The sequence below is a fragment of the Perna viridis genome, chromosome 3 (assembly GCF_037379345.1).
Source record: "Perna viridis isolate PV_CMFRI_1.1 ecotype Kerala chromosome 3, ASM3737934v1, whole genome shotgun sequence".
Classification (NCBI taxonomy): domain Eukaryota; kingdom Metazoa; phylum Mollusca; class Bivalvia; order Mytilida; family Mytilidae; genus Perna; species Perna viridis.
Genome location: NC_142447.1, coordinates 57840334 through 57864282, shown reverse-complemented (window position 1 = coordinate 57864282; position 23949 = coordinate 57840334). Strand labels below are relative to the sequence as shown.

The 23949-nt window shown below is 34.1% G+C and overlaps 3 protein-coding genes and 1 long non-coding RNA gene across 6 annotated transcripts; 3 read left to right on the top strand and 1 right to left on the bottom strand.

The window, feature by feature from the left end:
- The first annotated feature begins 935 nt into the window (after window positions 1-935).
- Window positions 936-4333, top strand: LOC148623071 (uncharacterized). Of its 2 annotated transcripts, XM_088573570.1 has the most exons (4): window positions 936-969; window positions 1506-1580; window positions 2636-3916; window positions 4206-4333. In XM_088573570.1, the coding sequence occupies exons 2-4, from the start codon at window positions 1514-1516 to the stop codon at window positions 4217-4219; spliced, it is 1362 nt and encodes a 453-aa protein (XP_088429696.1). In that variant the 5' UTR covers window positions 936-969; window positions 1506-1513; the 3' UTR covers window positions 4220-4333. The 2 variants fall into 2 exon arrangements, with proteins under 2 accessions (XP_088429696.1, XP_088429697.1); XM_088573571.1 differs by lacking the exon at window positions 936-969 and having other exon boundaries at window positions 1505-1580.
- Window positions 969-18442, bottom strand: LOC148623069 (uncharacterized). Of its 2 annotated transcripts, XR_015920760.1 has the most exons (4): window positions 17908-18442; window positions 12899-13035; window positions 2188-2280; window positions 969-1823 (listed from the first exon to the last, which is right to left on the bottom strand). It is a non-coding gene; the product is annotated as an uncharacterized LOC148623069 (long non-coding RNA). The 2 variants fall into 2 exon arrangements; XR_015920759.1 differs by having other exon boundaries at window positions 969-2280.
- Window positions 7476-10186, top strand: LOC148623070 (uncharacterized). Its single transcript, XM_088573572.1, has 5 exons — window positions 7476-7521; window positions 8388-8498; window positions 8700-9518; window positions 9711-9740; window positions 10060-10186. Exons 2-5 carry the CDS (start codon window positions 8393-8395, stop codon window positions 10080-10082), a joined length of 978 nt encoding a protein of 325 aa, XP_088429698.1. The 5' UTR covers window positions 7476-7521; window positions 8388-8392; the 3' UTR covers window positions 10083-10186.
- Window positions 18443-20949: 2507 nt separating the features above from the next.
- Window positions 20950-23485, top strand: LOC148623068 (uncharacterized). The gene is made up of 5 exons (XM_088574173.1): window positions 20950-20972; window positions 21212-21322; window positions 21589-22677; window positions 22860-22883; window positions 23372-23485. The coding sequence occupies exons 2-5, from the start codon at window positions 21217-21219 to the stop codon at window positions 23392-23394; spliced, it is 1242 nt and encodes a 413-aa protein (XP_088430299.1). The 5' UTR covers window positions 20950-20972; window positions 21212-21216; the 3' UTR covers window positions 23395-23485.
- The last annotated feature ends 464 nt before the right edge of the window (window positions 23486-23949 follow it).

Sequence of the window (23949 nt, the reverse complement as noted above, 5' to 3'; positions counted from 1 at the left end):
AATCCACTTAGAGGTTCCAGAGATTTTTTAAGAAAAGTTAACGACGACAGACGACGAGGGAAGGCCCTTGACTAGGTGAGCTAATAATAAAACCGGATAATTATAGAATCGAAAAAAGATCACTTGAAACGGTCACCTGCATCAGAAAATCTTATTTCATGATTGAAGTAAATAAGTCTTTCTGCTAATAGTTCGTGAAACAAACTATAAATATGGAGACATTGCAGCTAGACACGTTGAAGAGATGATATTTCCAACAATCTAGATAAACATATTAATAAATGCCAAATGTCTTTAATATATTTTTTTTTCAAAATAGAACCCACATTCTATTCGAGGGTAATAACTTTGTATGAAAAGTCAAAACTCATACAATAGAAAAAGGGGTTCAAATAAAAACAATGATGACAAAGCTAGCAAATTCATGCGAGAAACCCTCCAAATTGCCTTCGAAGAAGGAATCAACTTTTGTATCGTTTGCGTTTTACACGATAAAAATCCACCTGTAGATATTTCTGACATTTTTTATGATATGTACTTTTAAACTACTAAAGAATTATGCTCTAGAAATAATACGAAATAGCTTGTAATTCCTGTAGATTGTTTTTATTGCAACACGAGGCAGGTAATGGAGGAAATAACATATTAAACAAAAACAAAATTGACAGGAAACGATTGACACTTTACTTAACATAATATACACCATAACTTGGACTATTTGCAGGTGAACCTGTTTGTAAAGAATTTCTAGTTATGTCCAGAGAAAATTCATCGTAAATTTTCTCTTAAGACATGACATTTTTGTGTCGTTGTTTGTGCAATTTTTCCATCTTCCTCCACATAAAATTGTCATATAACTGAAGGGGTCAATTCTGTGTTTATACTGCACGTACTAGATCGTTATATAACCAGAAAGACTCCCCGCAATGATACATCCGAATTCCAGGGGATCAAGCTGTGAAGGATAAGGTAAGATTTATTAGAGTTACGTACAAAAAAGATCAAGCGTTTCATTGAGATTTTTTTACTTTTGTTCATAACAATATTCTTTGCTATTTCTAATGGAGAATACAAGCGACTCTATTCATCTTGATAAAAAAGAAATGCATATAAATTTGCAGGAGCGGATCCAGGAATTCAGATAAGGGGTGTAAATACTTACAAAAATTTAGGAGGGTAGAATTTGTGAAAAAAAATTAATAAAAATTTCATGCTGAAAAAATCAATTCCCAATTTTAGAGGGGGCGTCCCCTCCGCCCCTCAGGATCCGCCTCTGTAATTTCAAATCATAATGGCATAGTTCCTTTTTAATTACATTTATGCAATTCGAGCACACCTTATTGCTAGATAATTTTTTCGATAAGCTTCGTTTTGATGTTTTGTAGACAATGGTATATATAAGCTTCGTTTGGATGTTTTGTAGACAATGGTATATATAAGCTTCGTTTTGATGTTTTGTTGAAAATGGTTCAAACGTCATCGGTTTTTACTTTATTGCTTTACAGTTGACACAATGAAACTTGCAGTATCCTTCTTAGCACTTCTGTGCATGGCTGATGTCCTAGCGATAAGAAAAAGTGGTAAGATTACAACAACAACAAATCTTAGCAGCGGTACTGTAAAAGTACACATGATCTTTATATAATTGTTCTGTGGATTGTGTACATATCAATGAATTAATAATTCAGAAAAAAAATTAATTCATATTCACCGTCATTCAGTCGTCATACACAGGCTAAACCCAAAATCGCTTTATTCTTTATACCAAAGTCATAAGACAAAGTTTATTTTAACATCTCTGGTACCATTGCGACTGTTACAATCTTAAAAATAATATCGTACTAGTCTGAATTTTTTATCCTAACTAGCAGATCAAGGTGGTCCCGGGGTCGGAATACCTCTTTGTTGGAAATTTTGATAATTTTGTGCAGAATCTGGGCTAAGATAAGCAAATAAAGCCTGGAACCTCCTTTTCAAAAACTCTGGATCTGCTCCTTGATCCATAAAATTGTGAATTCTTTCATGGTTCCATGAAATAGACTTGTTAGCAGTAATTAGAATATTTGTTGATATATTTGTATATTGGTGTATCATTTCTTATTGGTAGGCACGGGAATACTAGTCTCTAGTAATATCAAAATTAAGAAGTTGATAATATTTTTACAGTATAGTTATGTGTTACAATACCAGTTAACACGAGACGTAGTATTCTGTCTATTCGTAGCATTCTCTTGTGCTATACTTTTCCATTAAAACTTGAATACCACTAACAAATCCTTCCTATGTGCAAGAAAACAAATACAAGCGTTAAAGTGAGAAATCAACCTAATGCTTGTTGAAGATAAACATATTTTTAAATATATGTTAAACATATTTTTTACCCATTGTTGTTATTTTGTTTACTTTTATAAGGGCAGAAAAGAGCTTATTGTTTATTATAAGTCAAACTTCATGATACAAGTTTAGACGGTTAACTCATATTTGTGACTGCGTGGAAGGTTGTCTCAAGGACACTTCTCACTTTTTTATTTTAAAAAGAAAAGCGACATTTTGTTAACTTTTTGTTTTTGCAATTTAGTTAGTTTAGAAGTCATCTAACATCTGTGTAGCAACTAACCATGCCTTTACATTTCAGGTGTAGCATTCAACTCAGGGACAACTGTATTATCTGGTACCAATGGAGATGGATTTCGGGACACATCTTTGCGAGATCGTTTGGTTGGAAACAGATTGGCTGGACTTCTAGGTACAACCTTAGCCGGTACTGCAGCAGGATTGGCATCAACTGTTGGTGGCTTAGCATCAAGCCTTGGTTCTGTTGAAAGTTCATTAAGTCCCGTTAGTTTTGTCAGCAGATTTTCTAGTCTACCTAGTGGAATTAGTGGTGCACCCGGCGCTGGCGCTGCTTCAAGTACAGGTCCTACTACTGGCGGTACCCTAGGTTCAGTCTTTGGTATTGGTGGCGTTCCTAGTCTTATCCCTACAATTGATGGTGTACCAAGTTCAGTTTCTGGTATCGGCAGTGTTCCTGGTACAATTTCTGGTGCAGACAGTGCTCCTAGTCAAAGTGGCGGGGCACCTGGCTCTGTTGGTACACGAGGTTCAATTTCTGTCGATGCCAGTGGTAATTTCATCACCATTAGTTATGAATCCTACTTAAGAATTATCAGCACAGTTAGATATTTTGAAGGTCTTCTTGGCATTTCAGGGCAAGTTAGTGGACCTTCAGGAGTTTCTAGCGGAATGGGACCAATATCTACAACTAGTTCCATTCAACAACCTTCTCCACTGAGCGCCTCAGCTTTCCAGCCTGTTGGGTTGGCCAATACTCTTGCACAACCAGGATCAACTGATACTATCCAAACAAGTCGTACTTTTTCCGGTCCAGGTGGTTTTGTTGGTCAAGCTTTCGCATTTTGTCAACCTAGAGGATCATGTAGTGTTTCTGTCCAAGGACCATCCTTATCGGGTCCTGGAGTAAGTACCTTCGGATCTCTCTTTCAGCCTACCTCAAGAATGAGTGGTGTCAGTTTACCTGCAGGATCTAATCCTCAGTCAGTTGGATCTCCTGCAGACACAAGATTTCTATCTAGTTTTGGAGGTAGCAACATTCCCTTTTCTGGACCTGCTTCCTCTGGTGCAAGTCAGTTTGGAGCTCCAATTGGGTCACAAGTCTCTGGAATGGGATCATTAGCAAGCAGTTTCACACAAACACCCTCGAGTCTTAATGGTGTGATATCTCCTTTCGGGGCCCAGCAAGGTATAGGAATCAACGGATTAAGGTCTACCGTGGACAGTGCATTCCAAACAAGTAGTTTGATTAGTGGACCAAGCAATGATCCTAATGGAATTTTCGGCAGTGGTTTTGGTGGTTCTGGTAGATTTGGTGGCAAATCTAATGGACAACGTAGAAATGGTATGTATGTTTTATAACACTGTTAAGATTGTCGTGTTTTAAATGGTTTTAATATTTTGATAGTCACATATTAACATCTTTTGTTTTACATATATTGTTGTTTTATGAAAAGATCAAATGCTGCGTATAAGTTAGACATTAATTGTAATAATATTTAACATGCAAAAATCTAACATTTCGTAACTGTGAGATTGGGTGGATTTTTTATACATGTTAGCATCATTCATATTTACCGCTGTTTGTATTTTCTCAAGAAATGCATGAAACGAATGATTTGTTTGTATTTTAGGTGGTGCCTATTAAAGGTAAAAACAAGAGGTCCTCTAGGTTCCTACACAGTAAGCTTAACTACGCTATCCTTGCCTGATCTCCAGCGTTTACAGATACAGCGAATAAAGATTTTTGTATAGAACAAGATATTATTGTTTTATTCAAGAACATAACTCGCCTGTAAAGGTCGTGACAGTATAAAACTACATGCTTAGACATGAGAAATGTGTAAAATCAAGGTAAACAACGACTCGAAAAAAGAGAAAACAACAAAGACAACTGACAGATAAAACAAAAAATATTAATTCAATAAATGAAAAAAAAAGAATTACCCAATCTTAGTGTATAGACCACATGCACCGATGGATAAACGTTTTCAGCTGCACTTTTTACTTGTCATTAAAGTTGCAACGTACATGTTCATTACAATGATAAAAAGTGATACACAGACAAAAGATGTTTGTAAGATTTAACACTAATTACAACTACAGTAACCCATCGCCCTGCTTTACAAACTATGTTTACTTATTTATTCTAAATTGATTTACTAAGTCGATTAGTATCAGTGATTTATGTTTCTCGATATCTTTCTTTGGGAAATTCTTGGAATTTAATATAGTATTGCTGTCATATTTCTATCATCTGCATTTAGCATAAAACTCAATGCAATTCAAATGCTATTTCTAGAGAAGCCAGATTGCTTATTCACTTTAGCGTTTCTGGTTCGTTTGTTTTACTTGAGTATTTCTGGTTCATGGTCTCACTTTAGTGTTTCTGGTTCGTTATTATGGTTTCACTTGAGTGTTTCTGGTTCATAGTTTCACTTTAATGTTTCTGATTTGTTATATTGGTTTCACGTTTTATTAAATGTTGATGTTCATGTTTTAAGTGTTTTGAATAGTTTCGTCATCGGTCCTTTAAATTTGCGTTTTTTTTTTTTAAATCGTTCATAGTTTGTATTAATAGAATAAAACAAAAGGGTACAAAACAATGAAAAAAAGATATATTGTTACATTAGATATATGCTAGGAAAAGAAAAAAGAAACAAGGGCCTATCTTAATGTCAAATTAAAGAAAATGCTATATAACTTTACGGTCATAGAACAAAACAAAAACAATAACAACAAAAGTGGATGTAGATCCGTTTTCGTACTACACATGGCTCTCGTGACAAAACAAATTTTCATGTTAGACGTTTATTCCTAATAAAATGTAGTAGTGGAGAACCTTGAAATTTATATAAAAAGAATTAACTGTAGATTTTCACGATATCAAACCCTGTGAAATTTTGCATTTCGCTTTGAAGTCGTATTAATTGTCCTATCTGCTAGACTTCGATCCGCGGCAGAGTGTGAGGTAACGATATCAAATCCGAGAACTATTTCTGTAAATTAGAAGTAAAACGAAAGAAATATTTCTTTAACTTTTTATTAGAATTATAAACTGTTCATTCGTTTGAGCTGTAGAGTTTTTATGCATACAATTTCACAAAATCAAAATGTCATAAATGATGATAATTTAAAAAAAAATGCTGTTTATAAAAGTACAATGATGCCAACACAAGCCTAAAAACTCATTATGATATATTCTGAACCAAAATATAGTGTTTAACATGAATAATTGCACGTATTTTAATCTTTCAACTTATAATTTTATGCTTAATGAAAGATTGATAAATGGACAGAATGAACTCACATTGGTCATTATACTTGTGTAAAATTCACATCTGTTCTTACGAACGTCAAAGACAAAATGTGTGAGAGTTAAGTGAATATCTCTCTGTAACAATAGTTTGATAGTGAAGAGCTTATTTTGATAATTTAAGTGCTAGTGTCAAATATCCAGTTAATGAAAGTAAATATCAACAAGATCATGTATGTATTTAAAGGATACACGAGAAGTATTCGTTCAATTTTGAGAAAAAATGATCTTGCTATCCATATTGATTACTCGCAAGTTCTTACCATATTTGATAATCGATAATTTAAATAAAACAATGTAGCAGAAAAAATCTTGATCAAAATCGACACCAAAACTCACACAAAAAGAAAACAAAACATTCTCCCAAAGAAAACTAAACGAAACCAACCAACACACCTTGAAATCCCACCAACATTCGCATGATACTCTTCAAAGGAAAGGAAATAAAGGGAACGGTTACGGTAACAAAAGACAACATAATCCAAGGATAAAGACTGTACACGAAAAAAATACATACACAAGCACAGAATATGTAATAAGATAAAAATAAAACAAACATGGAAACAAAGTAAATGAGCAACTACAGCTCTACTAAAAATTGGGAGGATGGACCAGGTGCACCAGAAGGATAGGCGTAATTAACATTATATGTACCTAACATATAACGTTAATACAAAAAATAGCACTTAATTTATGAAAAATATCGTTAAAGCACAACAAAGGTATGTTAAAGATTGAGTTTTATCATATGTTAACTTTAATGCAAAAAGTAATGATAAAAAATATTTAAAAAAAAACATTCATTTATCTGTGAACAAGTTATACATAAGAAGGTGAAACAAGATGAACGATACTGACCCTTTCTACCTTCACATGTCAAACAATGTTTTACCTTTTACTACATATATACCAGATTGTTTATGATACATTCCCTTTGTAAGCTGTCTGATCGAATTTAATCAATTTGACAATAGAGTGGACGACTCAAGTTCTAATAACCATTTTAACTATTATTTTAATTCGGTAACGGCAGCATACCTTTTGAAGCAATCTTTTCCCTAAATTATCACATGAATCCAATTACAAAAAGGGCCGAATAATTTCTGAAAAGAAAACCTGTCTAACACCATCTACACTACCGAAATGTTATAAGTCACAAGTCTAAATTTAATTTCATCGGACGTTTCCTTGATTAAGGATGATTCATAGACCAATGAAAAGAAGATTGCTTGTTATTGATAAAACATAAAAATGTATGTTGCAAAACCATGATTTATAGAAACATTAAAATTGTCTTTAATTATATTGACCACATTATGTAATGCTTTATACGACCCCATGTTAAATTTCACAAGAAAATTTGTTAAAATCAAAGGCATTTTTTTCTATTGATATTTAGTTAATAAAATTACAAGGTAAGCAGTAGTAAATATTCAACATTAATTCGTTTGTTCACGTTAGGCAATAGCAATAAAACAACAAAACCGACATCTTATGTTATACTTAAGGTGAAACCCAGAGATCAAACCAAGAAACGGAAAGCACGTACCATCTACTTATAAATGGCTATATTCTCAAAGAACCCAGCACACTCTACCGTCACAGTCCCAGAGGAACAACATCAAAAATCTCAGGTAAAGATTTCTATTTTTGATAAGCAGCAAAAAATTCATCACTATACTTAAGGATGTGTGCTAGTCACGTTCAACCATTTTTTGACAGATTTTCAGACTCCTCTGGTTTTATCCATTTCATAGAATCAATATTTTTTGCCAATGACCCTCAATTTTCTTTTATCATAATTTCATTAAACACACATTGAAATGTTGTTTGGGAAGTTTTTATGAAATCCTCGTTATTTCTTCGGTGTTGATAGATAAAATCTACTAAGAAAAAACCTATGGAAAATCTAGAGAAATCCTGTTCCCGCAAAAAATTGCAATGCTAATATCTCAAAAACGCTCTCACTGACCCATATATTTTTTCTTCTTATATTTTCTAGCACGAAAGGTCTTAAAAGATTTCACAACGCTTTGAAACCCTTTCTATTCTTAAATAGACCAGCAAACATCCATAAGCATTTCACAATAAATGCTTATTTTATGAAACATTTATCAACCCGCTATTCTATTAAAATGTTATTCAAATGCAAAGTCAAGCTATAAAACTAAAATAAAAATATAAAGGATTGTACAAGGCTGAACTTGGTACGTGTAGATTTTTAAAAACTTTTAGCATAAGCTATCTTATAAGAACTTATAGTTATCATTATTTCAATTTTGAACAAAAGTTAAGAAAAAAAAACAGTTATTGAAACAACTACTGGCATTTGTTTCGGACTAACCGCAATCTGACCAAAAATGTTTCGAAAAAGTTATTAAAAATGCATTCAAATTTTGATGTTACAAATCTATCATGTATTTCTGGAAGATGATACCATTTATTTTGTGGTTATACAATATTAGATTATAAAGTAGTAATGGTTCATTTGTTTTTTTAGGCAAAATGAAGGTCTTATTATGCTGCCTTGCCCTTTTGGTATCTTGTCAAGCAGTCCCTAAATATGGTGGCGCAGGAGGTGCTGGCGGCATTGGTAGCAGTGGCCTAGGAGGTATGAAATCTTTGTTGTTTAATACTAATATAATCTTAATTATTTGAAATTAAATGTTTACAATATACAAAATTACGTCAAACTCAATGTATTCAAGTAAATGACTTTTCTAGCATAATTAGTGATGTACAATGTATTTTGCTTAATAGCAAGTAAAAAATGAAATAACGATTGTTTAAAACATTTTCTCTGCCAATGAAGGTGGTTCAATCTCAGGATCCCTTGGAGGCTCTCTTGGTGGATCTCTCGGAGGCGGCGGCTCACTCTCAGGATCTCTGGGTGGTTCCCTCGGCGGATCAGTTAGCGGTGGTTCCCTTGGCGGGTCACTTGGGGGTTCCCTCGGTGGATCACTTGGAGGTTCCCTCGGCGGTTCACTTGGAGGAGGTTCCCTAGGTGGATCTCTTGGAGGTTCTCTTGGTGGATCACTCGGTGGTGGATTAGGTGGATCAATAGGCGGTGGAGTTAGTGGATCTTTGACTGGCGGTTTGGGAGGTGGAGTGACCGGCGGAGCTGGCATTGGAGGTGGATTCCAACAAACCATCACCCTCAGCATTAGCGCCTACCTCAGATTGATGTACTATGTTCAAGCACTCCAACAAGCTGTTGCTGCTTCCAGCATTGGAGGAAGCATCGGAGGAGGAATCGGAGGAGGTATCGGAGGAGGAATTGGAGGAGGTATTGGAGCTGGAATCGGTGGAGGAGTTGGAAGCGGTATTGGAGGAATTGGTTCTGGACTCGGAGGAGGACAATTCGCAGGACGTTTCGGTGGTGCATTCGCTGGACAAGTTGGAGGATCTGGATTTGGCGGAGGTTCAGGATTTGGTGTTGGTGGCGCTGGTTTTAGTGCTGGTGGTGCTGGAGTTGGATTTGGTAGCGGTTCTGGATTCGCCGGACGTTTTGGTGGTGGATTCTCTGGACAAGTTGGAGATGGAAGTGGATTCGGTGGTGGTGCAGGAATTGGAAGTGGACTTCAAGGAAGTTTGAGTGGACAACTTTCCGGAAGTGTAGGTGGTGGTGCAGGTAAGTTATTCTACATAATGTTCTTTGGTTTGATGTTCCAAAAAAATGTTTCAAAAATTCAAATAAAATGAAATTAACTATTATGTAAAATACCATCACGTTCTTCAACAAATAAACTCAATTAAAATTAAACTTTTGTGTAGTAACGACCATTTCTAACAAATTCATCTTATGTCATTCTGGTCATTCCAGGAGGTGCCGGAGCCGGAGCTGGAGGCAAAGGTATAGTTTAAAATAGTTATGATTGACATTAAAATTTTAAAATCAGCACAGTCGTGCATGTATTTACATTTTTATCACCAAATTAAGTATGCAGTCCTAAAACAATTAATTCGAACTTTTAGAAATTATCATAGTTACGGTAAAACAAATACTGTTAAAGACATTTTTTTTTACATTAATGCAAAAACAAAATAAAACCAAATAAAAAAAAACTAAATGTGTCGATTTGATGTAAAATATCAGAACAAGAACTTATTTAGCACAAAATGTAAGAGTAAAAGTTTCATTAGTATTGACCTATATATGTTTTTCTTTGCAGGAGGTGCATACCCAACCTATTAAAAATGTAAAGTATTGGACGCCCATTGTGATGAACAAACATCCAGCCCCATTCTCTCCATGGTGTGGTTTTATCCTGTACATATTAGAATAAATTTTGCATCTTATAGACTTGTTTTTATTATTATAAATCATAAGTATGACTTCAAATAATACGTTTTAGAAAGTGGCCAGCTTTCTAAAAATAAAATAAATAAAAACTAGCTGTCGTAAACAGCAATTAAATAAGACCAACAATACAATGAAAATATTTTCTTTTCACGTCAAATACTGGAATAAAAATAATTAAATTCTATTTGTACTGTTTATACCAATACAATGTATACAAATCAAGACAAAACCACAGTTACAACAAAATAATAGCGGACGAAGTCCTAATAACTTTTGACCATAGAAGCAATGACAACCCATTTTCAGTCATGGTACCAGTCCCTGAGCGGGTGTAGAAACATGGAGGGAATAAAATAGTTCGTTTTCTGTTTATCCCTTTAAGTTTACAAACTAATGACCTATAAAATTGAGCACACGTGACACTATAAGATGAAGAGAAAATTAATATTATAACATAAAACTGTTCCTCTGAAAAGGTAGGTTTGATGAGTTCAAAACGAAAGTGAAAGAAGAGAAAATGGCTAATATTTACAGTTCAAGGCTACATTTTTCCGATCTTCGTGGACTCACCCTACTTTTTGTGCGGAAAATTAATTTTCCACATGTTATTAGAAATGCTATATAAGTGAATGTTTTATTCAATCAATTTACATATATTAATTTTGAAAATATCACTGTAGAAGTTAATGCAAGACTGATACCTGCAGGAAGTTAACCTACAATATCGAGTAAGGACCATTACTTGTATCGTATCTTTAACCAAAAGGAAGTGTTTACTTGTTTAGTTCACAACTTTTAAAGTTTTGTTAAATTATGAAGAAAAATAAGTCCTACTTGAAAAAAAAACCTGTGAAATTATTAAAAAATAAATATCATTATATTTCACTTCGTCCTCTTACAGGTTTCACCTCCTACAACAGAACAGAATCATTTGGGATCGGGATATACTCTAATAATTCAATTTAAACATACCACCAGACTGTCAAGTTAGAGAATGATCGTGAATAGATCAGTAACTGATGTCAAGTAATGCAGCACGATCGTAAATGGATGATCAGCAAATCTGCAACTTTTAAAACAATCAAGGATGTCTGTCAAAACGATGACCTTAATCTGCGCCTTTACCACGTTACTTAATTCCAGATTTGATTGATTAGCCAAAAGTGTATGAGTCAGCATAATATCACACACCCTCCCCCTTTAGAGGGTATATATATATATATAATGATAATTTGTATACAGAGGTTTATATCTGTCAATAAAAATCCAACACGATCAGATTTTCACGCACGATATATTTATGTATTCACATCACTAGCGCTTTCATGGCTTTCCAGATTAATTCCAGATTCTGACTTTCTTATCTTTTCGCGGCCAATAGTTCATGAAGAGTATCGTGAACTTGCTCAACTTAAGTCCTATGTTCTTGAGTGTCGAGGTCTGTCCGTAATAATCTTCACATATCATCGAACTCTAGCGGAATCAACTTTTCCCATTTAGCAACACATCATTTATCCTGTCAATTCTTTCACTACACAGTTGATCTGAAGTTTTTAAATATGTCTGAAATGACTCTTCCAACATTTTATACATCGAATACAATTACATGTACATTTTTGTATTTGATTGGAGATGAACAATATTCACGAAGTTTAGACATTCTTTGATATGGAGGCACGTTTAAGAGTATATTGTTTTAAAAATGCCGGACCGTGCGCGTACGGTACGACCGTTTAGGCATTTCTAGAAAAATATCCATACGGTCCAAATACGTATATGGTCTGGAACATACATATAACTGAAATACACTGTATCAGTAATTATGTGCTAATAATACACTGTTACTAAAATTCATACTATTTAATCACATTAGACTATATTTCTTTAGTTATTTTGCAGGATGAAAACACTCGTCTCGGAACTGTGAAATTAAACTCGAACAACTATTTTCTAGAATTCTTAATTTCTACACTAGACGAATTTTATATATAGAGCCAGTTTATTGCATAATTGACAAATATTATATTCCCTCGGTATGTACCAGGAAAATAAGATAAGTACCGGAGGAAATAAACTGTGATAATAGCAATTCGGCATTTGTATGGTATCTACCTATGGGCATGGTCCTTTTTCGCCTATTGGATAAAAAATAATAATGTGGTTAAATTGCGCTACAATTATTTTTCGTCCGGCTGTAGTTGAATTGCATCAAAAAATAAAAGACTACCAACTGCGCAAGTCTACATGTGAAATATCTTTAGAGGTAGTGACATCAAATATTTCACAATATATGAAAATTAAGAATGTATCTTAAAATGCATAAAAGTTGTGACCAACACCCGACAAGATGATAGATCTAGATCACTCTATAGTAAGTAATGAAGTCGACTCTGTTGCACTCCATTTCACTGACCAATGTAATTTGTGATTAAAAAGTGTTCACTAAATGTAAGCATAATGAATGTTTGTTAAGGCCATAACATTCTTAAAGCTCAGAAGCACCGATGCACCAGTTGTTCGTTCACGAAACGAGAAAACATAGTGCATTAAATTAAAACAGGGACTTGAGCTCACGAGTTAGATCGATGAAATGGGCAAATATTATACTAAAATGCTGTTTTAACGTTTTTTTTACATTTTACAATCCATGGCCATACACTAAAAAAATACAAGTACAACAGAACACCGTCTTGGATTTCACTACTTACTGGAATTTTTAATCCACAACATATTTGTACAGTGTGGTGGACGTGGTTTTCAACAAACGGTCGGCATTCCAATGGGAACAAATTGTGCTCCTTTACTTGCTGACCTTTTCCTTCACTCTTATGACTCTATAGCTGATCTGATCCGAAAGAAAGAATATCGTTAGGGTGTACTATACAGTTACATTAAGGCGCACTGTTTCGCACATCAAGTTACCCCGGTCAAATTTGGTAAAACTTAAAATTTAAAGTTGACATTTGGTGGATACATTGTTTAAATGTAGGTAAGCATTTATACATAGACAGATGTAATATATGGTATGGTAAACAGGTGTAATTTAAATGAAAAATGGTATCCAAGACGTTTCAGTCCCCTCAGTATCAGATGGCTGATTTTCAAAATAACTTATTTCGCACGAACTTTTGGGACTAAAATTGTGAGAATGAATCGAAAAGGGTCTTATTATTTTTACCTTTTTTCCACCTACTCCATGCATGCTTTCATCCTGTGGTAGTGTTTAAGTGCCTGATATTTTGTAAAACATAGTATTTGGCTATTAGTTTTGGAAAGGCACCCCTGATTTGTACTAAAACTCAGTAATATTTTTTTCAGTATGTTACCATGTCTACTGGATTTTATAAGAATAATCACTAAATTAATTATAAATGACTTGAACCTCCACACACTAAGGATTTAAAAAATATGCACTTTTTTTTATTACAAACCACTAGCAATTTCAGTGTGGACTGCCTCAAAACAGCTTTATTTCAACAAAATGAGACAAAATTTTCAGAAATGACCTAACTGTATTGTACTACCGTAGCTAGATCCTTTAATCCCAGTTTCCGCGATATAGATGACGTATTATCTTTAAACAATCCTAATTTCGGGGATTTGATACATCGCATCTACCCCAAAGAACTTGAGATAAATGATACTACAGACAATGTGAAGTCAGCCTCATATCTTGACCTACACTTAGAAATCGATGGTAAGGGAAACCTTTACGACAAACGTGATGACTATTCATTCAAAATTAGAACTAATAGGCTTCTGGAACAGGGTTATGTTGCTACAAGATTGAAGTCATCACTACAGAAGTTTCATGGTCGTCATCATGAACTCGTGGATCGTTATGGTGAATCCATCAGCACCATGAAAACTGATTTATTTAACGGGTCATAGTTTTCCTTTCCTCGTTTGTCTACACCGGACTTGACTTTTTATGAGCAACTCGGCAGGTGTTTCTGGAAAAGCAGAGGACGCTTACCCTACCGGTGGACCTGGTCCATGCTCCCATTTTTAGTGGAGTCCGTTTGCTTTTGTTACTTTGTGTGTATGATTTTAGTTACTTTATGTTCATTGTTGTGTATATCGGTTTTCCATGTCTGGTCTTTGTCTCTGGAAAAAAAAAAAGAAAAAAAGAAAAAAAAATTACTGATCTCTCGCTACAATCCTTATTTTTTTTTATCGTAAATTGCACATGAATGACCTCTCACTTGTTCACAATGACTACCTCGGGTCTCCTCATAGCGGTGGTTTTTTAGTGTATGGCCATGGAAACCGTAAAAAAATAGCATTTTAGTACAGTTTTTTCCAATTTAATGAATCAAACTCATGCAGTCAAGTCCCTGTTTAAGCACTATTCTGTGTAAGAATCAGGCATTCAAAGGGTGGTACATCATAATTCTCAATCTGGTCATTTTTCCTCAGATATATTCAATACATCTAGAAAACAACTGGAAAGCTTTTTAATAGACTGTCCATGTAAAAGTCGGGCAGATCCTATAGTATGAGTGGCAAATTTCATCCCTCTGATTTTTTTGTTCCAATGTAATAACATGAGAATAGGTTTGGTGTATATGTCAAAGATACAACAACCCCAAACGGGATCAAAATGTCAGCCCAAGGCCAACCGTTGATCTTCAATGAACGAGAACTATTCCTGCCACAGGGCAGGCTGCACCTGGCCCCAAAACATTATTGTACACAAGTTTTTTATCATATGTAATTGTTTTAAATGACAATGGATGGCTCAGAAAATGATTTAAAAGTCCTCTTACAAAACAACCCAATTTTGCTCAAATTAAAGATTGATATCCCTTCCTTCAATGAATTTCAATTATTATGTAATTTATGAGAAAGGATGCATTTGCGATATGAAAATTTGTCATGTGCCCCCACTGCCTCATTTTTGCTTGAACTCCCTATTAAATCTGGGACGTAGATATGTTTGACTGCTTAATATATAAGACAACAGTGCAGGAACATTTTCCGTCATTTTTCCATAGTGCATTTTAGCTAAATTAGACTAAGTTTGACCTATCAATATCTTAAAAAAGGCAAATTTTACACACACTCTGAAGTTATCAGGTATCAATACTTGGTTAATGCAATAATAACACTGCATTTTTTCCCTTAATATGCCAAAACTTAAACACATTTTGCACGATTCTTAGAAGGAGAAGTGCTTTAAAAAAGTCTCAGTTTCAGTAAGGCAGCGGGTGAATCGTGATATGAAAAAAACCCACCATTTTGAAAGTTTAATTTGACTATTTGCATTATCAGAATCAGGGAAAAAGACAAATTTTTCCATATCTTTTTGGTAAATTGAATTACAATTTCATTAAAATACACTGAAAATGAACATTTCATTCTATTGAAAAAATTATGAGCAAATTCAGTGAGGCAGAGATCAAATATTAATCTTTCCAGATACAATGTACAGAAAGAATCTGAGAAACCCCACGTAAATACTTGTATAAGTGTATACCAGACAAAAATAACAAGTCGAAACGGAAAATGTCACGATGAGCCCGATAGGCAACTATAGTGACCATAAGAAAAGATCGGCAATATCCAACGACAATTTTTCTCAGGTACGTAAAAACAAAAGAAAAAAACATGAGTTTTAGGTGGCGTTGTACAGTCGATTTGATGTAGCGTAAAATTGTGATTGGATATTGCCGATCTCTTTTTTTAGCGTCACGACAGTTGCCTGAGACAGAAAATACAAAGCAGTAAAAAAATGGAAAAGCAATAGAAGTTGCCGGTAAAGACAGGGAATCTATCTTACGATAGAAAGTGGTATCAAATATCTAAACAGTGTGTTTTACGTGGACATGCCCAAAGATGAGTAAAACCCGTTTCCAAAAATGAATTTATATTTGATAACTACAACTAGTTAGTCGTTTTCCTCACGTATATATCAAAGTATTGTGAATTAAATGCAATAAAACATGTTCTTAGATGTGCAGACAATGTTAAAACAGCAATGCAGACACATTATCAACAGCACATCAAAGAAAATGTAAGTATAAAATATCAAAATAAAAATAAAATCAATTAAAAGAATGATTTAATATGCATGTACTATCTAATCATATCAAACAACATGACGTGTTTCTCAAATTCGTGCTATGAATATAAAAAAATGGTTTCCCTTATTTGAAGGCCGGTTGAATTTAAGCACTTACAATTTAAATACCAGAATAATAAAGAAATCTTTCAGAGACAATAAATTCACCGAATACTAGAAATTAGTCCATCCAAAAATGAGTGCAATAATAATAATAATAATAATAATAATGATAATGATAATAATAATAATAATAATAATAATAATAATGAAATAAAAAGATAAAGATTTTTTAAACTTGTACCGTTGTTTAATGATGCCGCTGTAAGAATACTATTCGAATGGATACGTTAAAAAAGAATTTTATCACATTATATAACACAGTCATTGACAATATTGAAAACATACTGAAGCTTCACTCTTTAATAGAAGCTGTATCTTGTAGCTTGTATAAATCTACACCGGCAAACTTATTTCACATGAAGTCACGTGATTCTCACGCAAACTGAGCAAGTTTGAATCGAGTCTTCACGGGAATCTACAAACAAAGTTAATGTAAAGTTTATTTCGCTTTGAAAAACCACGTTATTTTCAAGAGAAGCTCATGTGAATTTCACGTGAAGCTCAGCTCACATGAATTTATGTGAACAATATTTGCCTATGTGTATTAGATGAATACGTGTACTTAAGATATATAGAACATAAATAACAATTAAAATTAACGTTTCGCGAAACGTGGGGCAACTCACTTCCCGTACACATTATTGCCTTGAAACCTAAAAAAATTAGATAAATCAATTATTTTCACACTAAAATCTAAATTATACCTAAATCGGAGCATTTTGAAGTTTTAGCGGAAAAATCAGTCACTATGGCAACAGCGACTATCACGTGGTCTTGAAATCCCAAAACGTAGATTCAGCATGTCATATTTATTAAAGAAATCAAGTTTCTTCCAAATCGAAGCATTTTTAAATTTTGGCGGGAAAATTCGTGGCCATGGTAACCGCAACAGTCGAATCTTCTCGAAATGTTAAAATTTATGTCATTTTTACCATAAATACCAAATTTCATCTAAATCTAAGCATTTTAAAATTTTGACGGGAAAATTTGTTGCCATGGCAATGGAAATAATATCGTGTCCGTCTTTTTTTTGCATAATCTTGTTTGGCTTATCAAACTGTACTACTGTACCAAATTTCCAGATCCACGGCATCTAGGTTTCTGAAATATTGCAATGTCCTATATATTGACCCTTTTCCTTATTGTGCAGCCATTTAATGATTTAAAAAGGAGTAAAACAAATAAGTCTCCGACACTACGTGGTCGGTGACATAAAAATGTATTCGTAAAGTTATGGTCCGATCAACACTTGTGTTTCAGCGTTACTTACTCATAATTAGATGAAAACACTGCAGTGAGTGTAGTTAGTGGTTAGACAAAACAATATATTGACTTAAACATCGGAGTGCACAGATCAAACAAAAAACGTATAATGTAAATCCAAGAATAATCAAGGTAACCAAGATTTGAGTCGGAATACAAAGAATATATTTTCCAAGGATAAAGACCTAGAGGGGAAATGAACGCACATAACAAAGGTCATGGAATAACCAAAATTACACGTACGAAGAAATAAAAGTAAATGCGTACCTCCACTAAAAACTGGGAGCATGGACCAGGTGCATCGGTAGTGTAACAGTCCTCTACTTTTCTAGCAACAACCGTCGAGTTGCTCATAAAATTTCCCATTCGCCATAGACGAAAGAGAAAAGAAAACATATGACACAGTGAGCAAATCGGTTATCATTGTACAGATAAAAACACCATAATGACCCACGAGTTCACGATTAAGTCCATACAACTTCTGTAGTGATATCTCTAATCTTGTAGCAACATAACCCTGTTCCTGAAGCATAATTGTAAGAAGACTGGCACGGTACAAGAAGTCCGCGTAGTTTCGACAAGTCCTGACATAACGTATGAGTTGTGATGTGAAAACTCTATACGCAGGTGCAGTAGGGATTTCGACAATACGGAACGAGAAGTCATTACGTTTGTTGTATAGTTTCAAAATTCCATGATCTATAAGTGCTGGTCAAGATATGAAACAACCGTAAGGTTTTAACAAGTGAAAACAAACCTTCAAGCAAGGCCCGAAGTACATCAAGGGTAATACATCCAAGTCAACGGAACGACGACAATTATTCATGATCAAACTAAAGGTAATATAACGACAACAAGACACATTAATTTCCAACATCTTCTGACTGTACAGGCACATGAAACCTACAGTTGGATCAAACCAGTTTTTTATAGCCTTTACCATCTACCTTTAATGTAAAATGAAAATAAACTAAAACAACAAACTTGCTTAAAATTTGCTTAATAATACATTCAACTGCTTACATGGAATACCTCAACAAACAATATATAGACAAAAAGAGACATCCACTTTAAGAATGCTCGCAGTTACTGAAAGCTTGCCCAGAACATATAATATAATGACGAAACCATAAATAAATATTAGCATTTGAAATGATTTATAACCACAATTCCAACAGGCTATGTTTGAAATAGCAACATTAAGCGCTAAATGATAGTAGGCAAGAATTGGCGTTGTGGAATAAAACAAATGACTTAGTTTTTGCGTAGGAATGAAATCTGAGGTCAAATATATCTTTACGCGAGAACAAGGTTCAAAGAACAGACAATGATTTGAAAATCGTATTCTTTACGAATGAAACTATTTTGGGAAGTTGATAAATTCATGCGATTTATTTTTGAAAGAATGTGCTTTATAGACTGTTATAGACTGTAGCTGTAAATCACAGTGTAAACAATACCATTTTCAGTTAAGAACATACAAATGCAATTATATTGTGCGTCAAAATTTCATATCGGCGAAAAAGCTTTCTAAAGTTTGTGATATGATCTCAATGATGTAAAAGCTTTTCAGTAAAATCATAACAGTAGAGAATCAAATCGGATATGAGAGAAACACGATTGGTGCCCAATGATATATTAACGAACTGTCTGTAAAAGCATTACCAAAGCGAATATAAAGCATTAAAAGCATTGATTCTCAATATGTCCGATTAATGTATTTTTCATATATAAGTATGCGATAACATATTGGGTAAAAGGTAAGGCTCTGTATCTAACCCGGATATAACAATTTCCGTCATATAATGTCAACATCTTTTTAAGATTTAGTGTTTATGTGATTAACGGTAAAAAAAAACCCCAAATTTATAAAAAAAAATGGATAATTTATTATGAAAGAATCAAAGTTATTGACGTGGTAGAAAGAAACTTTAACCCAACGTTGATAAACATGTCCCGAAATAAGCACACATTCTTACTCATAGGAGAAACTTGGAGTAAATTGAATAAAACATTTACAAAAAAGTAAACCTTATCACATACATCATAATTGGTATTCTGGCAAAAACAATCAACAACGTAACAAAACAAAAAAGACCAAATAAGAAAACAAAATACACAAAATGAAAGGAAAAACCAATCTGCTCGTCCTATTGTTTACGAAAGATTAATGGTAAGCTAAATACCGGTATGTTTTCAAACAACAATTCTAACTAGTATATGTAAGAAAATAAAGTATTTTCAATGTATTTAAATGGAAGTGAAAGCAACAATTGAAAACAAAATAATTCAACATAAATGATTCCAATATAGAGAGAAAAAAGATTCAGTAAAACAATTACAAATATACCTATGTGACAATGAAGTTTAAACTACATCATATTAGATATCAAACATCAGCCGAAAATGAACTTATAAACATGATATCTATCTACATTGTAAAAACAAAATTCTGTTGTATTTTCAATATTTCCACATCAGCACGAATTATACAAGAGGCTCTCGAGACAAATAATGGTAAAGAAAATAAACATACTGTAAAAACTAGATGTGTGTCAATTTTAATGATAAATGGAAATTTATAAAAACGCCAAACTAACGCGCACAAAAAGAAAGCAAAGTGCCACTGGGGTAATTCGTAATTTATATTGCTTAAACTTATATAAGTTTAAAGATAAAAGAAATTTTACATGACCATGATTTAAATATGTAGTACTTGAATTTCATTAAAAATATTTTTAGTTGGGATCATCACTAAACCTGTATACTGTATTGAAGTATTTGCACCCGACAAGTTACAGTAATACAGATTTTTTTGGATACATTAAGGAATTTTAAAAGATAATCGTTTATCAAAAAGAGAATATTCCATCAGGAAGTTTCAAATTGATTTTAGGTGTATTTTAAACCCACACCAGTTAATAAGTCATACGTTTAATACCTCTAGAATTTCCATAAAACAAGAAAACAACTGAATGATATGTACCAATGAGTTCGTATGACAAATAAAGTGGAGCAATTAAAGTTGATAATGAAACAAATCAAAAGAATTCTCACCCAAACCAGAAGAAGTATATTCCAAGTAAAGAATATTATATATAGGCGCATATTTTGAACATACATTATTCATTTCATTGTATAAGCATTTTTAGACAATTAATAAACGCTATTATAGTCATTTTCACAATAAAACAACAACATGTACATTGAAGTTATACAAGGGGTTAAATCCAATAAACGGAAAGCACGTACATTGTCGTGTATAAATAAACCGACCGACCAAGGTTTTTTTCACATTCCACTGTCACAGTCAAGGGACAACAACATCTCAGGTATTAAAATTTCTAATTCAGAAAATCTATAATATCGTGTCAAGAAGTTCAGGAGCAAAAAAAGTTAAAAACTCGAAAAATAATTTTAAATCTATTCAATATACTTTGAAACAATAACATAGAAAAAACATTCAGAACTATTTTTTTAAATGCATCTTCAGAGTTGCTGTTTTTGTTCATATAGAAAGTAGAGCTTGACCATTTATGTATCTTAATAATAATAATGATACATATTTCAGGCAAAATGAAGGTTTTACTCAGCTGTATTTTATTGATTTCATGCTCTCTCAGTCAAGCAGTTCCTAAATATGGAGCTGGTAGTAGACTCGTCACTGGAAGTGGTATAACAGGTACGATCTCAATTTTACAAAACCACGGTTGCAATTCATAATTTTGAAATTTTGATAATGTTAAATGTGAAGAAACTTCAATCCATTTCTTGTTTTTTTCTTCTTTTTCTTTTGGCAATTCTAACCATTTTATATCAGTACATGTTTTTGAAAAAAAATACATGGGACACGATTAAACAAGCAGGTGTCAAATTAAACGTATACTAGTAGACCTACAATGAACTGTATTAAATAGAAAAACTTTGTTTTTTGTCTGATTTTGATAGCTGGTCTCGGAGGAGGTTCCCTCTCAGGATCCCTTGACGGATCCCTCAGTGGTGCTCTTGGTGGAGGTAGCGCTCTTTCTGGATCTCTTGGTGGTTCTCTCAGTGGATCTTTGGGAAGTGGATTTGGTGGATCTCAAGGTGGTGTAAGCGGAGGTTCACTCACCGGATCCCTTGGTGGTTCCCTTGGTGGATCAATTGGTAGTGGATTCGGTGGATCACAAGGCGGTGTCAGCGGTGGATCACTTACTGGATCTCTCGCTGGATCTTTGGGCAGTGGACTTGGTGGATCTCAAGGTGGTGTAAGCGGAGGTTCACTCACCGGATCCCTTGGTGGTACCCTTGGTGGGTCAATTGGTAGTGGATTCGGTGGATCACAAGGCAGTGTCAACGGTGGATCACTCACCGGGTCTCTCGGTGGCTCTCTTAGAGGTTCCCTTGGAGGTGGGTTCAGTGGATCACAAGGCATTGTCAGTGGTGGATCACTTGGAGGTCCTCTTGGTGGATCACTTGTTGGTTCTTTGGGTGGTGGTTTAGGCAGTAGATTGACTGGATCTTTGAGAGAATCACTTAGTGGTGGTTTGACTGGCGGACAAACCGGCGGAGCAGGACAAACCATTACCCTCAGTATCAGTGCCTACCTCAGATTGATTTCATACGTCTCTGCTCTTCAACAAGCTGTTGCTGCCACAAACGTCGCTGCAAATATCGGAGGAAACATTGGTGGTAGCATTGGTGGTGGTATTGGAGGAGGTATTGGAGGAGGTGTATCAGGAAATATTGGAGGAGGCGTAGCAGGAAACATTGGAGCTGGTATCGGCGGAAACATTGGTGCAGGTATTGGAAGTGGTGTCGGTGCAGCATCACAATTAGCAGGACAAATCGCTGGTGGTATTTCAGGCTCCGTAAGTGGATCTGGATTGAGCGGAGCTGCAGGTGCATCTGGTTTCGGTGGACGATTTGATGGTGGATTCTCTGGACAAGTTGGCAGTGGTAGTGGACTTAGTGGTGTAAGCAGTGGGCTTGCAAGCGGACTTGGAAGTGCTGGTTTACAAGGAAGTCTCAGCGGACAACTTTCTGGTAGTGTAGGAGGTGGGTTTATAAACAATTGAAGTTTTTTTTTATATATCAAATGAGACTTAAGATAACTTGAACGATTATATTGTATAAAACGAGATCTATACCCGTGTCTTAAATAGATAAAAGTAGAAAACTAATATTTTTTATTGGTTAAGACAGTATACTATTATTACAAATGATAAACATATTTTCAGGTGGAGCAGCAGCCAGTGGAAAAGGTAAGATATAAATACTACATAATTCATTATTAACTAATATAATATGATGCCATCCTGTATGCGATTTTGAAATTATTGAAAACATTATGGAAATAAGTACCAGAATTTCAAATGGGGTATAATCGTACAATATGTAATTAGATATTACTTAAAACATGCAAGTTTATCAATAAACAAGTACTATTTAAAAAAAAAGATAGCCGACGCAGTAAAATTTGTTCCTTTTACTTATAATTTTCATCAGGAAATAACGGATGGCACGCAATTTCAATTTCCTTTTTGAACCCCACTAAGTTATCAGTGTTTGGCCAATCTGGAAACAGAATTTTGATTAGGTGACTTGCATTTTCATGGAAGAGCGTCTTTAAGGTCAAAGGGTAGAAAGCAAAATTATACCGACTGCGTCGGAAAAATGATAATTAGTATAATGATATATAAGTAACAATACTTCTGTGTACTTAATGTTTGTGTGTTTTAATTTTTTACAGGTGCCTACCCACCAGTTTATTAAAGACAGTATTATTCATAGATCTCTACAGTCCCTCGGTGTTGATTATTCCTATATTTCGTTTAGAATAAATTTTGCATCTCTATGTCATATATTTCAGTGTTGTGTTTTATTATATGATTTCTCAATATTTGTCCAACAAGGCTTGAAATTATTTTCGCTCTATACGTGTCATGTACCTCAAGGATATGCAGAAAATTATTGCAGAGCAGTGGGTAATTCTGTAGGAAAATAAAATTCGGAGCAAACAAAAGGAATAATTTTCGTATTATTTACAAGACAAAGAAAATACACATGATTTATAAACAAACACCTATGGGGCCATTTCAAAAGTAACTTAAATCAACAAGATAAACTGGACCTAACTCTTTTAAGATAGAAATATCAAAATACCATCCATCAAGATAATAGGAAAAACCCTTTTTCACTCTTTTATACCGTTAGATGAACACAACAGTGCAGTGTATATGATTCCTACACCAGATGTGACACTAACAAAGTGCAGTCAGTCCAAAGGAGTTCAGCTAGATACATAATTATCCCAACAGATCAAGCGTT

What these genes read in the sequence shown, in the direction of transcription:
- LOC148623071 (XM_088573570.1), top strand. Translation starts at nt 1,514, where the DNA reads ATGAAACTTGCAGTATCCTTCTTAGCACTTCTGTGCATGGCTGATGTC. An exon ending in CCTAGCGATAAGAAAAAGTG is followed by an intron (nt 1,581 to 2,635) that starts GTAAGATTACAA and finishes TTTACATTTCAG; the next exon opens with GTGTAGCATTCAACTCAGGG.
- LOC148623070 (XM_088573572.1), top strand. Translation starts at nt 8,393, where the DNA reads ATGAAGGTCTTATTATGCTGCCTTGCCCTTTTGGTATCTTGTCAAGCA. An exon ending in TGGTAGCAGTGGCCTAGGAG is followed by an intron (nt 8,499 to 8,699) that starts GTATGAAATCTT and finishes CTGCCAATGAAG; the next exon opens with GTGGTTCAATCTCAGGATCC. An exon ending in AGCCGGAGCTGGAGGCAAAG is followed by an intron (nt 9,741 to 10,059) that starts GTATAGTTTAAA and finishes TTTTCTTTGCAG; the next exon opens with GAGGTGCATACCCAACCTAT.
- LOC148623068 (XM_088574173.1), top strand. Translation starts at nt 21,217, where the DNA reads ATGAAGGTTTTACTCAGCTGTATTTTATTGATTTCATGCTCTCTCAGT. An exon ending in CACTGGAAGTGGTATAACAG is followed by an intron (nt 21,323 to 21,588) that starts GTACGATCTCAA and finishes TGATTTTGATAG; the next exon opens with CTGGTCTCGGAGGAGGTTCC. An exon ending in AGCAGCAGCCAGTGGAAAAG is followed by an intron (nt 22,884 to 23,371) that starts GTAAGATATAAA and finishes AATTTTTTACAG; the next exon opens with GTGCCTACCCACCAGTTTAT.